Source organism: Eumetopias jubatus, unplaced genomic scaffold, assembly GCF_037043125.1.
Source record: "Eumetopias jubatus isolate StellerSeaLion01/CBP00866 unplaced genomic scaffold, mEumJub1_p1.0 scaffold_6, whole genome shotgun sequence".
Classification (NCBI taxonomy): domain Eukaryota; kingdom Metazoa; phylum Chordata; class Mammalia; order Carnivora; family Otariidae; genus Eumetopias; species Eumetopias jubatus.
Window position 1 is genome coordinate 120,731,166 of NW_028274812.1, and position 17,016 is coordinate 120,748,181.

The 17,016-nt window shown below is 46.0% G+C and overlaps 1 protein-coding gene across 1 annotated transcript; it reads left to right on the forward strand.

The window, feature by feature from the left end:
- Positions 1-1,509: 1,509 nt before the first annotated feature.
- Positions 1,510-4,403, forward strand: LOC148164152 (HLA class I histocompatibility antigen, alpha chain G-like). Its single transcript, XM_088024085.1, is given in 6 exon segments — positions 1,510-1,612; positions 1,898-2,167; positions 2,426-2,701; positions 3,278-3,295; positions 3,298-3,382; positions 3,384-4,403. Coding segments are annotated over 6 exon segments (1,164 nt in total). The 5' UTR covers positions 1,510-1,548; the 3' UTR covers positions 3,835-4,403.
- Positions 4,404-17,016: the final 12,613 nt, after the last annotated feature.

The window sequence follows — 17,016 nt, forward strand, 5'->3', positions numbered from 1 at the left end:
TACCTAGAATATGGAGCAGCACTTCCACCACATCCCTAAATTCCAAGGCAAATAATTTGTTTGAAATTTGTATGAACTTAACTGGTTAACCGGCCTCTTTTTTTTTTTTTTTAACAGAATGCCATTTTTACCTGAAAGAATGAATGACACAGAAATTTGGAATATTTAGGGGCGCCTGGGTGGCTCAGTTGGTTAAGCAACTGCCTTCGGTTCAGGTCATGATCCTGGAGTCCCCTGATGGAGTCCCGCATCAGGCTCCCTGCTCTGTAGGGAGTCTGCTGCTCCCTCTGACCCTCCCCCCTCTCATGTGCTCTCTCTCTCAAACAAATAAATAAAATCTTTAAAAAAATAAATAAATATAGTATCAAAGCTGAATATCCGTAATAATCTGAGAAGGTTATGAAACATACTATCCTCCCATATTTGTGCAAGGCTGTAAATATTTTTCATATACTTCACCCAAAACAATATAATAAATGCAGAAGCAAATCTGAACATCTAGTGGTTTCTAATGAGACAGATAAGAAAAATACTTGTAAAAATGTAAAATGTAACAAAATCCACTCTTCTCACTACCCTGTTTATTTGGGGAAATAGTTATTTTTCATAAAAACAATATTGCTGTTTTCATGTCATGGGATATTTATATGATTCTAAATGAATTAATTTTTAAAATTTTTTCATTCTTTTTTAAAAGATTTTATTTATTTGAGAAAGTGAGAGAGTGAGCATGAGCAGGGGGGAGGGCAGAGGCAGAGGGAGAAGCAGGCTCCCAGCTGGGACTCAATCCCAGGACCCTGGGATCATGACCTGAGTAGAAGGCAGACGCTTAACCGACTGAGCCACTCAGGCATCCCAGTAATTTTATTTTTTAATTTTTTTAGAGAGACACACAGAGTGAGCGGGGAGGGGCAGTGGGAGGAGCTGAAAGAGAACCTTAGGCAGGCTCCACCCTCAGCACTGAGACAGAGGTGGGGCTTGATCTCACTACCTGAGATCACTACCTGAAATCAAGAGTTGCTGGCTTACCTGATTGAGCCACCCATGCACCCCAGTGAATTTTTAAACCAGTTTTTCCCCCCACTATGATAAATATAGCCCACATTCACAAAATTATCCTTGGGATACTCAGTAATTTTTGAGACTGTATAAATAACCCTTCTAACACAATGTTTGAGAATCACTGACTCACACAGCTCCTGGGCCACGACTCAGGGAGACAGTGTGACAAAGAGTGCGTCGTGCAGTAGGTGAGGGGTCGGGGCAAAGTCCCAGGTCCCTGGGCCTGCCTCTCAGGGTCTCAGGCCCCAGGGCGGTGTCTGGGGTGGGGAAGCCCAGTCCCGGGGAGTCCCCATCTCCCCTTGTTTTCCGTCTCACAAACTCTTTCAGGTTCTCCCGCCTGGATACTCATGAGGCAGCCCCATTTCGCATTCCCATTGGGGGCGGGGGTCTGGAGAAGCCAATCAGCTGCACCGCGGTTCCGGGTTCTAAAGTTCTCACCTGACCCGTGGGGATGCAGCTACACCTCAGACCCTGAGGGTCTGGGCTATGGGGTCCCGAACCCTCGTCCTGCTGCTGTCGGGGGCCCTGGCCGTGACCGAGACCTGGGCGGGTGAGTGCGGCGGCGGGAGGAAAGGGCCTCTGCGGGGCGGGAGCGAGGGGACCGCGGGGCCGGGACGCGGGACGCCCGGGGAAGGCCCCTCTCCGCCGCCGCCGCCCCAGCCCCCCAGCCGCCCCCGGCCCCGCCACGGCCTGTGCTCCCCCGCCCCTCCCCGCCTCCGCCCTGCTCCCCCGCCCTCGGTGCCCCTCCCCCTGCCCTCCCGGCCGCCTCCCCCTCGGCGCCGGCCCCGCGCCGCGAGGAAGGTAGCGCGGGGTCTCAGCCCCTCCGCGCCCGCAGGCTCCCACTCCCTGAGGTATTTCCACACCGCCGTGTCCCGGCCCAGCCGCGGGGAGCCCCGCTTCATCAGCGTCGGCTACGTGGACGACACGCAGTTCGCGCGGTTCGGCAGCGACGCGGCGAGTCAGAGGATGGAGCGGGGGGCGCCGTGGGTGGAGCGGGAGGGGCCGGAGTACTGGGACCGAAAGCCCAGGATTGCCAAGAGCCATGCACAGACTCACCGAGTGGGCCTGAACAACCTGCGGGGCTACTACAACCAGAGCGAGGCCGGTGAGCGACGCGGGCCCGGGTCCAGGGCACGACCCCCATCCCCACGGACGGGCCGGGGTCGCTGGGTCCGAGCGCCACCCTGAAGCTGCGGGACCCACCGGTCCCCCAATCCGGGAAGAGCCAGAGGACACTTAAGCAGTTCTACTTTCTGTTTGGATTTAATCTCTTTCCTGTCCGGGAAGGGACGATCTAGGGGCGGAGGGGACTGAAGGCGGGGGTGGGGCCGCGGAGCGTGGCTGACCGTGGGGGCGGGGCCAGGCTCTCACACCTTCCAGTGCATTTCCGGCTGTGACTTGGGGCCCGACGGGAAGCTCCTCCGCGGGTACGAGCAGGTAGCCTACGACGGCGCGGATTACATCGCCCTGAACGAGGACCTGCGCTCCTGGACCGCGGCGGACACGGCGGCGCAGATCACCCGGCGCAAGCGGGAGGCGGCCGGTGACGCGGAGCAGCACAGGAACTACCGGGAGGGCACCTGCGTGGAGTGGCTCGGCAGGCACCTGGAGCACGGGAAGGAGACGCTGCAGCGCGCAGGTACCAGGGGCCGCGGGGCCTCCCCGATCTCCCCTCCACTGGGGCTGGCTTCCCACCAGGAAGGGAAAATGGACTCAGTGTCAGAACAGCGGCCCTCCCACAGGTGGGGAGACAGAGATCCGCCCGGGTGTTCATGTTCCTACTAGAGAGGGCCTCACCCAGAGGGCCGCTTCTCGCTAAAGGGCAGTGGAGGAACCCAGTCTCTCCCGGGAGGCAGGTGGAAATTCCCTTTGACCGTGGCAGCCACCTTAGCAACCATGACTTTCCCTCTCAAGGCCTTTCCATCTGAGAACGTCTTTGGAGATCTGACTCCTGGATTTCTGAGGATTGACTATCCACTGCATTCACACCACTAGTGTGTTCCCTTTCTTAGACCTACACTCTACTAACCTGGGCACTCTCCCTGCTATTAGAACTTCCAAGGATTAGGAGATCCCAAAGGCTAGATTGGTGACTGGGTATTGTACTCCCTCCATCTAAACCAATGGCCCAATCCACCTCAGGATGGTCACGTAAGTGCTGTTTCAGTGGCCCATAAGGGTAAAGCAAAGTGTGGATTTTCTGATTCTTCTTCAGAACCCCCCAACACACAAGTGACCGCCACCCCATCTCTGACCATGACGTCAACCTAAGGTGCTGGGCCCTGGGCTTCTACCCTGCGGAGATCACCCTAACCTGGCAGTGGGATGGACCTGACCCAGGACACAGAGCTTGTGGAGACCAGGCCTGCAAGAGATGGGATCTTCCAGAAGTGGGCGGCTGTGGTGGTGCCTTCTGGAGGGGAGCAGAGATACACCTGCCATGTGCAGCATGGGGGGCTGCCCGAGCCCATCACCTTGAGATGGCGTAAGGAGGGTTTGGGGTACAGCCTCTTCTCAGGGAAAGCAGAAGGCCTTCTGGAGAATTTCAGCAGGGTTAGGACTCTTGCCAGAGCTCTGGGCCCCTCACCTTCCCTTCCCTTTCCAAAGCCACCTCCTCAGCCCACCATCCCCATCACCTGGATCATTGCTGGTGTGGTTCTCTTTGTGGTCACTGTGGAATTGGAGTTGGGATCGGGAGGAAGAAGCACTCAGGCAGAGAAAGGAGTGGGGAGATCTGAGTTTTCTTGTCCCTCTGGGGGGTTTCCTAGGTAAGAGATTATCCTGTCTTGTTAATGGGAAGTACCATCCTCATGCATGGACTTCCCCACTCTGGAGCTGATTAATAACATTCACTCTGTAGCAAACACTTGTGAAAATGAAGGACAGATTTTCATCTTGATAATTCTGGTGATGGTGACCTGATTCCCAGCAGTCACAGGACAGAGAGGAAGGTCCTTGCTAAGGACAGACCTCCAGCAAGTCAGGTGGTCCAGTGACCCCATACCTCGTTCATCATGTTTCCTGTCAGATGTGTCTGTGTTCCTATGAGCATAATATGAGGACATGGGGAGACTGTCCCACCATGACCACCTGCCCACCATGACCTCTCCCCATACTGACCTGCATTGTCTTCTCTGATGTGCTTTCCTGTTCCAGCAGAGGCGGGGTTGGACCGTCTTTATTTCATTTTGGGCTAAGTACTAATGACTTACTTCCCTATTGAATGAGAATCCAGATATGAGTTTGTGTTTCCTAATTCTTGGCATGTGGGGCTGATGAGGTAATAAAAGGGGAGATTTGTAAAGTTTAGACAGCAAATAAATGGAAGCCCTGAGAACGTTCCAGAATCAGCGTGTTTGCTCTGCTGAGTGTGTTGCAGGTGGGTCAGAAGGCTGTGAGGAGCCGAGTGGGGACAAGGCCTGTGGGCAGTCGGTGCTCAGTGCATCATGGGCATGATGTGCTCACCCCTCAGCCGGGTCATCTCTCTGTTCCATGTCCTTGCCTCTTCTGTGGAACCTTGTCTTACGAGGACCTGTGATCACAGGGACTTGGACGTCACCTGTCACCAGGACCTGTGCAGCAAGAGCTTCCTGTGATAGGGTCAGTCTATGCTCAGGCCTGGGTTGGGGTATAGCCCCCCATTTTTGGGTGTTTATTTCATTGTTCCTCTAGAACATCAGGCCTGTTCTTGATCTTGCGCACGAGTTCTTATCCATTCTCCTCTGGGTGACCCCGCGGTTACAGCAGCGGGTGTCCTTTGGGCTGTGGTTCCCACAGGCCTAGGTTGGCCCCTGCACACTGCAGTCTCTATGGTATGGAGAGATAGATGAACTTTCAGGTTCATCCATGTCTTCCCCTCCCTCTAGAGCTGTTTTCTAGATAATTCTTTAGATTCTGGAGGTAGAGAGAGGAGGAATCAGAGTTTCTCATCCTTATTAAACTTCAGTTAGTTTCTACCTTCCCTACTGCTCTGTCCTCTCTCCCCACCCTTAGTTCATTGATCCTAGTGCCGGCTCTGATCCAAGTTCATGGATTTATAAAGCAGAGTCTAATGTAGGTTTCTATGTGGTTGGAGAAAAGGACCCATAAAGCCTCAGTACAGTGTTTCTGAAGAGAGGACTCTGTGTGTTGTGTGTGCAGGAGACATGGTGTGGGGGAGGGGAGGGGCTGAGCAGAGAGAGGGAGGGGAGGGCAGCCCTGTGAGAAGCTAGAGGCAGCCCGGATGGCGAGGTGGGCGCACGGGGGGCGCACGGGGGGTGGGAGCTGCCACGGATCAGCTGAGCCTGAGGCGCATCTAGAAGACAGAGGTCCTCGGGCGTCTGGGTGGCTCAGTTGTTAAGCGTCTGCCTTCAGCTCAGGTCACGATCCCTGGTTCCTGGGATCGAGCCCCGCATCGGGCTCCCCGCTCCGTGGGAAGCCTGCTTCTCCCTCTCCCACTCCCCCTGCTTGTGTTCCCTCTCTCGCTGTGTCTCTCTCTGTCAAATAAATAAATAAAATCTTTAAAAAAATAATAGAAGACGGAGGTCTTCTACCTGCTCATTCATTCACCTGATAATTGTCGTGTGCCACATACAGGACACGCTATGTTTACATCTGGGACAGCTCAGTGAGACTAAGAAGAGGGAAAACGTGGGGCGCCTGGGTGGCTCAGTCGTTGAGTGTCTGCCTTCGGCTCAGGTCATGATCCCAGGGTCCTGGGATCGAGTCCCGCATCGGGCTCCCTGCTCAGTGGGGAGCCTGCTTCTCCCTTTGCTTCTCTCTCTCTCTGTCTCTCATGAATAAATAAATAAAATCTTTAAGAAAAAAGAAATAGATTTGGGAGGTGACACCGTATAAATGATGATTAGAACCTTCATAGATGAGGTTACCAAGGGAGAAGAGAAAGGAACAGGACCAAAGCCTGCACTCCTCAGGGCTAAGCAAGCTGATCAGAGTGCACACACCCAGAGTGGACTGCACAGTCCGGTCTGCGTCTAGAAGGCACATAGACCAGGGAGGCCCACCCTTCAGTGTGCACAGGAATTTCCTGGACTATGAAGATCTAGACAGTCTGGAGCAGAGCCTGAGATTCTGGGTTGATAACAAGGTTGGTGCTGATGCTGCTGGTCTTCAGATCCCACACTGAGTAGCAAGCACGTGAAGCAGGATCCCCACATGGCCATGCATCAGCCTCTCCTGTAGGGCTTATTAAATAAGTGATTCCTGCGCCCACGCCCAACATTCTAAGCTGGTGGGTCTGGGAGAGGCCTGAGTATTTGGTAACAAACCCAAAGCAATCCAGATAGGGAAGCACTGAAGTCATTGATGAGAGCACTCACTGTGGGAAGGGGGATTACAGACACATTTAAATGTTTTTGGGGGCACCTGGGTGGTTCAGTCAGTTGGGCATCTGACTCTTGGTTTTGGCTCAGTTCATGATCTCATGGTCATCAGATCAAGCCCCAAGTCGGGCTCCGAACACTGCACAGAGTCTGCTTGAAATGTTCTCCCTCTCCCTCTACCCCTCCCCCACCACTCTCTCTCTCAAATAAATAAATAATAAAATATTTTAATGGATTTTTTTGTAGGAAGAAAAATATAAGACATGCTGGGAGAAACATATTTTCTCTCCCATGGGGCACAGCCAGGTGGCAGATTGAGGAAGTCGTTAGCTCAACATAAAATCTCAGAGTTACTGAGAGTATAGATATTAAAGGTTCCCATCACACAAAAATAAATAGTAACAATGTGACATGATGCAGGTGTTAGTTAATGCTCTGATTTTGCAGTATAGAAATGTATCAACCAGCCGGCTGTACCCTAAACTCACACAATGGTGTATGTCAATTATATCTCTTTAAACCTGGTGAAAAATGTCTGAATTCTTGCTCTTTGGAACTCTCCCCCCTCAGATAAATAAAATCTTTTAAAAATAAATTAATTAATAATTAAAATAAAATAAAATATTAAAAGAAAATGCAGGGCTCCTGGCTGGGTCAGTCATTAAGCGGCTGCCTTAAAAAAAAAAAACCGCCAGGGTGCATGAGTGGCTCAGTTCGTTGGGCGTCTGCCTTCAGCTCAGGTCATGGCCCTGGGGTCCTAGGATCCAGCTCCCCATTGGGTTCCCTGCTCAGTGGGGAGCCTGCTTCTCCCTCTCCCTCTGCTGTTCCCCCTGCTTGTGCTCTCTCTCCCAAGTAAATAAATAAAATCTTTTAAAAAAATAAATAAGTAAAAATTAAAAAATTAAAAAAAGAAAATGTAGGAAAATGGCAAAAAGCTCCTCTTAAAAATAACTATGAAATATAGTGATAAATCATTAAATATTTAAAATATTACCATATAAAATATTCACTTAATAAAAAGTAATCAGTAAAAGAGGAGTGAGTGGAAGCATGGAAAACAAAAAACAAGAAGTATAATGGCATCATAAATCCACCTGCATCAATATTAACGTTACATGTAAATGGCTTAAATAAGTCATTCAAAGGCAGATTGTTGGCCTGAAAACCAAACAAGATCCAACTATGCTGTCTGCGGTAGACACATTTGAGATTCAATTACAAATAGATTACAATTAAAGGGATGGGGTGTGCCTGGGTAGCTCAGTTGGTTAAGCATCTGCTTTCAGCTCAGGTCGTGATCCCAGGGTCCTAGGATCAAGCCCTGCATCTGCTCCCTGATCAGCAAGGAGCCTGCTTCTCCCTCTTCCTCTGTCCCTTCCCCCTTTGCTCCCCCACTTGTGCTCTCTCCCTCTCAAATAAGTAAATTAAATCTTTGAAAAAAATTAAAAGGATGGAAAAATTTATCTCAGGTAAACAACCATAAGAAAGCTGGAGTGAGGGGCGCCTGGGTCATGCAGTTGGTTAAGCATCTGACTCTTGGTTTTGGCTCAGGTTGTGATCTCACGGTTGTGAGATCAAGCCACATTTCAGGCTCCACGCTCAATGCAGAGTCTGCTTAAGACTCTCCCTCTCCCTCTGCCCCTCCCCACTCTCTCTCTCACAAATAAATAAAGCTTAAAAAAAAGAAGAAAGCTGGGGTGGATACACTCATTAGACAAAAGGAGCTTTAGAAATGCTAGTAAAGGGGCGCCTGGGTGGCTCAGCCGTTAAACATCTGCCTTCGGCTCAGGTCATGATCCCGGGGTCCTGGGATCGAGCGCTGCATTGGGCTCCCTGCTCGGCGGGAAGCCTGCTTCTCCCTCTCCCACTCCCCCTGCTTGTGTTCCTGCTCTTGCTAACTCTCTCTGTCAAATAAATAAATAAAATCTTTAAAAACAAAAAAGAAAAAAATGCTAATAAAGATGAACAGTGTCATTTCATAAAGATGAAAGGGTCAAATCATCAGAAAGATGAAACAGTTATAAACTTAAATTCACTTAATGACTCAGCACCAAATACATGAAAGCAAAATTGACAGAAATTGAGAGAGAAATAGACAATATGACAATAATAGTCAGGAACTGCAATATATCACTTTCAATAACGGATAGAACAACTCTGCAGAGATCAATAAACATAAAGAACACTTGAACCATACTATAAACCAACAGTAGAAATCTGACATTTATAGAACACTCCACCCATCAACAGAATATACATTCTTTTCAAATGCACGTGGAGCTTTCTTGAGGATAAACCATACGCTAGGCCATAAAACAAACCTCCATGAATTTTAAAGGGTAAAAATAATACAAAATATGTTCTCTTATCATATTGGCATGATACTAGAAATCAATAACTGGAAGAAATTTGGAAAACTCACAAATACGCAGAATTTAACAACACACTTCTACATAATCAAAGGTCAAAGAGATATCAAAATGGAAATCAGAAAATACTTTCAGATAAACAAAAATGAAGACAGAGCTCACCAAAACCTAGAGGGTGCTACTAAAGCAATGTTGAGAAGCAAATGTATAGCTCTAAATGCCTATATTAAAAAAGAAACATCTCAGGGGCGCCTGGGTGGCTCAGTCGATTAAGTGTCTGACTCTTGATTTTGGCTCAGGTCATGACCTCAAGGTCGCAAGATTATGCGTTGGGCTCAGTGCCGATAGCGGAGCCTGCCTAAGATTCTCCCTTTCCCTCTGCCCCTCCTCCCCCTGCTTGCATGCATCCACACGCACATGTGTGCACTCTCCCTCACTCTCTCTAAAAAAAAAAAAAAAGAAATATCTCAAATTGGGGCGCCTGGGTGGCTCAGATGGTTAAGCGTCTGCCTTCTGCTCAGGTCATGATCTCAGGATCCTGGGATTGAGCCCTGTGTCAGGCTCCCTGCTCAGCGGGAAGCCTGCTTCTCCCTCTCCCTCTACTGCTCCCCCGCCTGTACTCTCTCACTCTCTCTGTCGAATAAATAAAATCTTCAAACAAACAACAACAAAAAAAGAAATATCTCAAATCAATTACCTTAACTTCTACATTAAGTCAAAGAAGAAAGAGGAGCAAACTAAACCAAAAGCAAACAAAAAGGAAAAAGTAAAGAATGGAAATTAATGAAATAGAGAAAAGAATAAAATAACAATATATAAAACTAAATCACATGCGATCCTTTGAAAGATCAACAAAACTGACAAATCTTCAACTAGACTCACTAAAAAAAAAAGAGAGAGAGAAAAGATTCAAATTACTAGGATCAGCAATGAAAGAGGGGATATTATAACCGACCATATAGAAATAAAGAGAATTTATGAGATTATGATGAACAATTATATGCCAAAATATTAACTTACTTAGATAAAATAGACAAATTCATAGAAAGACACAAACTACTCAAGCTGACTCAGAAGAAAAAGACAATTTGAATATATCTATAACAAGGTAGAAGATTGAGTCAATTGTCAAAAACTATTCAGCAAAAATTCCCAGAAATACCCAAAAACTATTCAGCAAAAATACCCAGAAAATACCCAAAAATACCCAGAAGTGGAATTACTAGGAATTCTTGTCCTTTTTTTTTTTTTAAAGCAAACTCTACACCCCACATGGGGCTCAAACTTACAACCCCAAGATCAAGAGTTGCATGCTCTACCCACTGAGCCAGCCAGGTGCTGCTCTTCTTTTTTTGAGAGCTCTTCTAGCTATTCTGATTGGTATGAGGGTGACATCTCAAAGTGGTTTTGATTTGCATTATAATGGTAAGGAAACGTTAACACAAATAGTAAGTGTAACGTGCATGCATGCTTAGTGGACATATATGTAGACCATCAGCTTTGACCAAGAGTCCCAAAACCTCATAAAAAAAACAACATGTGAGCTGCATTTGAGGTATGAGTAGAAACCCAAAGGACACCCAGCACAAGTGAACATGGCTCAGAATCCAGGACATGAGTGTCTTTGCCTGGGCCAGGCCTGGATTCAGACTAAGCTGCCTGAGGTGCCAGGTGCTTCCTGGTTAAGAAAGTGTCCTGACTTCTGACTATTCAGAAGTCACAGCTACTACATGTTGAAACTTGAAAGAGGCAAGCCTGAATTTTTCTGAAAAGCAAAATCCTGCTGGAGGACTTGTTTAAAAGTAGAGTGTTGGGCCCTCAGCCCTGGAGTTTCTCATTCTGTAGGTCCTGGGTAGGGCCTGAAATTTGCATTTCTCACAGGTTCCCAGGTGTTGCCAGTGCAGCTTGTCCCAGGTCCACACTTTGAGAAGCAGAGCCCTAAGTCAGTCTGGTTTGGTTTCTAGTATCAGAAGAGATCTGGAGGGGTGCCTGGGTGGCTCAGTCATTAAGCGTCTGCCTTCGGCTCAGGTCATGATCCCAGGGTCCTGGGATCGAGCCCTGCATCGGGCTCTCTGCTCCACCGAAAGCCTGCTTCTCCCTCTCCCTCTCCCCCTGCTTGTGTTCCCTCTCTAGCTGTGTCTCTCTCTGTCAAATAAATGAATAAAATCTTTGAGAAAAAAAAAGAAGAGGTCTGGAAAAGGACTATGAGGCAGAGGTGTAGGATAAACTAAACCATACCTGGCACCTCCTGGAACCCTGCTCCCACCACAACGATCCAGTGTTAATTGCCATGGGTTCCAGGAGTGGCAGACACCCAGGTAGGGACCGGATGTGGAGGTCTAAGAGGGTGATCCAGAAGCAGTGACTTACACACAGCACCTGGGGCTACCTGTGACTCCACAGACTGGCTCCTGCCCCCTCAGGCCCGTCCCACCCCTCACAACATTGACCTCCAGGCCTTGCTCTACTCTACCTCAGTTGTTGGGACCTAGGATGCAACCGGAGATACACTGAGCACACTTTCTGATCCAAAGATAGGGTAACGTAGCCTGACAATTATTTTTTTTCTTTTTTATAGCCTGACAATTATAAGCCAACTAACAGGGATAACAGAATGGGTTAATAATGATGGCCCTGATACTTGGCAAATGGCTTCAATAAGATGTTCTAGACTAGAACCACCAAAGTGATTTATTTTTGAATCATTGGGATTTTGAACCCACCTGGACACTAGAGGGCGCCCTGAGATTTATAAAGCTATAAGGATTTTGTTTAACCACCAAAAAAGTCTTGTAGATTGGGTTTTCCCGCTTAAACCAAGATTTGGTCGATTTCCTTGACCAAACAAATTGCACTTATTAAGTAATCACGCCCTTATTTTACCTTTTAATAAATGAAAGATAAATATATAAAAAATATAAGGCATTTTTTAGATAATGTCTAAATTTTAATTTAATTTAATTTTTTATTATTAACATAATGTATTGTTTGTTTCACGGGTACAGGTCTGTGATTCATCAGTCTTACACAATACACAGTGCTCCCCACAACACATACACTTCCCAGTGTCCATCACCCAGCCACCCCATCCTTCCCACCCCCCACCACTCCAGCAACCCTGTTTGTTTCCTGAGATTAAGAGTCTCTTATGGTGGGTTCCTGGGTGGCTCAGTTGGTTAAGCGACTGCCTTTGGCTCAGGTCATGATCCTGGAGTCCTGGGATCGAGTCCCACATCCGGCTTCCTGCTCAGCAGGGAGTCTGCTTCTCCCTCTGACCCTCTGACCCTCTGACCTTCTGACCCTCTGACCCTCTGACCCTCTGACCCTCTGACCCTCTGACCCTCTTCCCTCTCGTGCTTTCTATCTCTCATTCTCTCTCTCTCTCAAATAAATAAATAAAATCTTTAAAAAAAAAGAGTCTCTTATGGTTTGTCTCCCTCTCTGGTTTCATTTGTTTCATTTTTCCTCTTTTCCCCTATGGTCCTCTGTCTTGTTTCTCAAATTCCACATATCAGTGAGATCATATGATAATTGTCTTTCTCTGATTTACTTATTTCGCTTAGCATAATACCCTCCAGTTCCATCCATGTCGTTGCAAATGGCAAGATTTCATTTTCTGACGACTGCATAATATTCCTATATATATATATATATACACACACACACACACACACACACCACATCTTTATCCATTCATCTGTCGATGGACATCTAGGCTCTTTCCATAGTTCAGCTATTGTGGACATTGCTGCTGTAAACATTGGGGTGCATGTACCCCTTCGGATCACTACATTTGTATCTTTGGGGTAAATACCCAGCAGTGCAATTGTTGGGTCGTATGGTAGCTCTATTTGCAACTTTTTGAGGAACCTCCATACTGTTTTCCAGAGTGGCTGCACCAGCTTGCATTCCCACCAACAGTGTAGGAGCGTTCCCCTTTCTCCGCATTCTCACCAACATTTGTCATTTCTTGGCTTGTTAATTTTAGCCATTCTTACTGGTATCTCATTGAGGTTTTGATTTGTATTTCCCTGATGACGAGTGATGTTGAGCATTTTTTTCATGTGTCTGTTGGGCATTTGGATATCTTCTTTGCATAAATGTCTGTTCATGTCTTCTGCCCATTTCTTGATTGGATTATTTGTTCTTTGGGTGTTGAGTTTGATAAGTTCTTTATAGATTTTGGTTACCAGCTCTTTATCTGATAGTCATTTGTAAGTATCTTCTACCATTCTGTCGGACTTTGAACCCACGTGGACACTAGAGGGCGTCCTGAGATTTAGAAAGCTACAAGGATCGTCTCTAACCACCAAACAACTCTTGTAGATGGGCTTTCCTGCTTAAACCAAGATTTGGTCGATTTCCTTGACCAAACAAATTGCATTTATTGAGTAATTATGCCTTTATTTTACCTTTTAATGAATTAAAGACAAATATATAAAGAAAGATAAGGCATTTAAAAAGAAAATAACATGTTGAGTTAAAAGGGTAGTAAATATCGTTCAAGGACTGATACACTTTTCAGACAATTTTTTATCTTTTTTTATTTTTAAGGATTTTATTTATTTGAGAGAGAGAGCACACGAGGAGGGTTGGGTCAGAGGGCAAAGCCGACTCCCTGCTGAACAAGGAGACCGATGCGGGACTCCAGGATCATGACCTGAGCCGAAGGCAGTCACTCAACCAACTGAGCCACCCAGGCACCCGACAATTTTTTATCTTAATGAAGGTAAAGGAATTATTCCTGTCATATTTTTTTTCAGTTTTTTATTTTGAGTTTTTCAATTTCATTTGTTTTGTCTCCTTTGGAATTATTTGTTTTATAGTTTTTTGTTTTTATTTTTGTTTTGTTTTTATTTAGTTCAAAATTTAAAAGCTTCAAAAAGGGGGTGCCTGGGTGCCTCAGTCGTTAAGCGTCTGCCTTTGGCTCAGGTCATGATCCCAGGGTCCAGGGATCGAGCCCCGCATCGAGCCCCGCATCGGGCTCCCTGCTCCGCGGGAAGCCTGCCTTTCCCTCCCCCACCCCCCCTGCTTGTGTTCTCTCTCTCGCTGTGTCCCTCTCTGTCAAATAAATAAATAAAATCTTAAAAAAAAAAAGAAAAGCTACATAAAGATAAGAAGTCTCTCAACCCTGTCCCATCCCTAACAGGCAACAACTGATATTAGTTCCTTGCTAATTTTTCCAAAGACATGTTATGCCTATGCAAGCAAACATTAATTAATATAATAATGTCTAATATATATATTTTCCCTTTTACACAAATTTTGACCATATGCTTTCCCACACCTTGCTTTTTTACACTTAACCATGTACCATGGATACCCTCCCATAAGGATGTATTAAGAGCTTCCTGTGTCTTTTTATTTTTTATTTTAAAGATTTATTTATTTATTAGAGAGAGAGCGCAGAGGGGAGGGCAAAGGGGGAAGGAGAAACTCAAGCAGACTGCCCGATGAGCACACAGCCTTACCAGGGGTTGGATCTCAGGACCATCAGACCTGAGCCAAAACCAAGAGTTGGATGCCAAACTGAATCAGCCACCCAGGTGCCTTGTGTCTTTTTATTTTTTAATGGTATTCCATTGTATAGATACACAATGCTTCTTTTTTTTTTTTTAAAGATTTTATTTATTTATTTGACAGAGAGAAAGAGAGCCCACGCGGCGGAGCGGCAGAAGGAGAAGCAGGCTCCCCGCTGAGCATGGAGCCCAATGTGGGGCTAGATCCCAGGATCCTGGGATCACGACCTGAGCCCAAGGCAGACGCTTCACCAACTGAGCCACCCAGGCTCTCCAATACACAATGGTTCTTAACCAGTTCCCTACAGATAATGTTTTTTTGTTTTTAACATAGATGCAATATATAATTTTGTATACAGTCTTCTTGCAGGTATGCAAGTTTATTTTTGGACACATTCCTAGAAGTGGGACTGCTGGATGTATACTTTTTTTTTTAAGATTTATTTATTTATTTAAGAGAAAGAGCACTCTCGCGTAGGTGCGTGGGGGGAGGGGGAAGGGGCAGACGAAGAGAATCTTCAAGCAGACTCCCGGCTGAGGGTGGGATCCCTGGCCCCATGAGATTATAACCTGAGTGAAACCAAGAGTCCAAATGAGCCACTCAGGCTCCCCTATTTATTTATTTTTAACGATTTTATTTATTTATTTGAGAGAGAGAGGAGCAAACTTACAACCCTGAGATCAAGAGGCGCCTGATGCACTGACCAAGCCAGCCAGGCACCCCTGGGTGTATACATTTTTTCTTCTAATAAAGTCTTCTAATTTTTTTTATTTTTAAAAATATTTTATCTATTTATTTGACAGAGAGAGACACACACACAGTGAGAGAGGGAGCACAAGCAGGGGGAGCGGCAGAAGGAGAAGCAGGCTCCCCCTGGGACCATGACCTGAGCCGAAGGCAGATGCTCAACGACTGAGCCACCCAGGTGCCCCTACATGTTTTAATTTGGACAGAAATTGCCATATTGCCCTTCAGAAAAACATGACCAGTTTGCAATTCCATCTGCAATATATGAGTACCTGTTTGGGTATGCTATTTTTTAAACTATGAAAATATGCAGAGGGGTGCCTGGGTGTCTCAGTCGGTTAAGTGACTGCCTTCAGCTCAGGTCATGATCCTGGAGTCCCGGGATCGAGTTCTGCATCGGGCTCCCTGCTGAGCAGGGAGCCTGCTTCTCCCTCTGACCCTTCCCTCTCTCATGTGCTCTCTCTCTCTCTCTCTCATTTTCGCTCTCTCAAATAAATAAATAAATAAAATCTTAAAAAAAAAGAAAATATGTAGATACATGTTTGGGGTTATTTGTGTGTAGATGCTATTTGAAATCCTGGGACTAGATGAAACTAGTGATTAAGAAGGCAGTAAAAACAGAGCAAGCAGCCCAGATACAATTCTTAAACATGCCAGTATTTAGAGGAAAGCGAGTCAGCAAAGGGAGTCAAAGAAAACTAGAACTGTATAATGGCACATAGGCTTTAAGGCGGGGGGTGGGGTGGGGGTGGGGGTGGGGGCAGGACTCAAATAATAATATCACTTCAGAGAAAAATTCAGCATCATGTGGTGGAGATGTGCAGTAATTCCAATCCTATAAACATATCCTAGGGGAACTCAAGAAACCAAAGAGGTAAGCCCCAAAACATTCATTATAGAAAAAAAACTAAAGGTCAGTGGAGGGGATAAACTGTGGCATATTCATACCATGGATCCCTTCTCACAATGAAAATAAATGAACTATTTGTATAAACATGGATTCATCTCATATATAATGTTAACTGAAAAAGCAAGCTACAGAATGATACATTCAGAGAGAAACAATTTATACAAAGTCTTAAAACATGCCAAATAAAGGGCTTCTTTAGAAAGTCTTGGTAAAGAGGTGTCTGGCTGGCTCAGTGGGTAGAGCATGCAACTCTTGATTTCAGAGTCATAAGTTTGAGCACCAAAATGGGCATAGAGTTTATTTTATTTTTATTTTTTAAAGATTTTATTTATGGGGCACCTGGGTGGCTCAGTCAGTTAAACATCTGCCTTTGGCTCATGTCATGATCCCGGGGTCCTGGGATGGAGTCCTACATTGGGCTCCTTGCTCAGCAGGGAGCCTGCTTCTCCCTCTGCCTGTCACTCTTGCTCGCTCACTCTTGCTCGCTCACTCTAGCTCGCTCACTCTCTCTCTGACAAATAAACAAATTAAATCTTTAAAAATAATAATAATAAACAAAATCTTTTAAAAATAAAAAATAAAATAAAGATTTTATTTATTTGAGAGAGCTCGAGCATGAACGGTGGGGGAGGGTCAGAGAGAGAGGGAGAAGTGGACTCCCAGCTGAGCAGGAAGCCCCACGTGGGACTTGATCCCAGGACCCTGGGATCTTGACCTGAGCCAAAGGCAGGCGCTTAACTGAGCCACCCACGCATCTCTAGAGTTTACTCTAAAGGAATAAAATAGAATGAAAGTCTTAGTAAAAGCATAGATATAAACCAAATTCAACACACACACACACACACACACACACACACACACACACACACACCCCAGGCAGTGTTAACTGAAGCACATGCATATCACAACCATGCAAAATGAGGACTATCTGCGTATATTTCTATCATTTACCATGTATACTACATATAGCACATAACATAAAAATGTTAAAAATTGACAAACCTAAGTGGGTTTTTTTAATAATTCTTTATTATTTTCTTACAGCTAGAACTACTTCAGAATGAAACTCGTGAAGTAAATCCAAAGG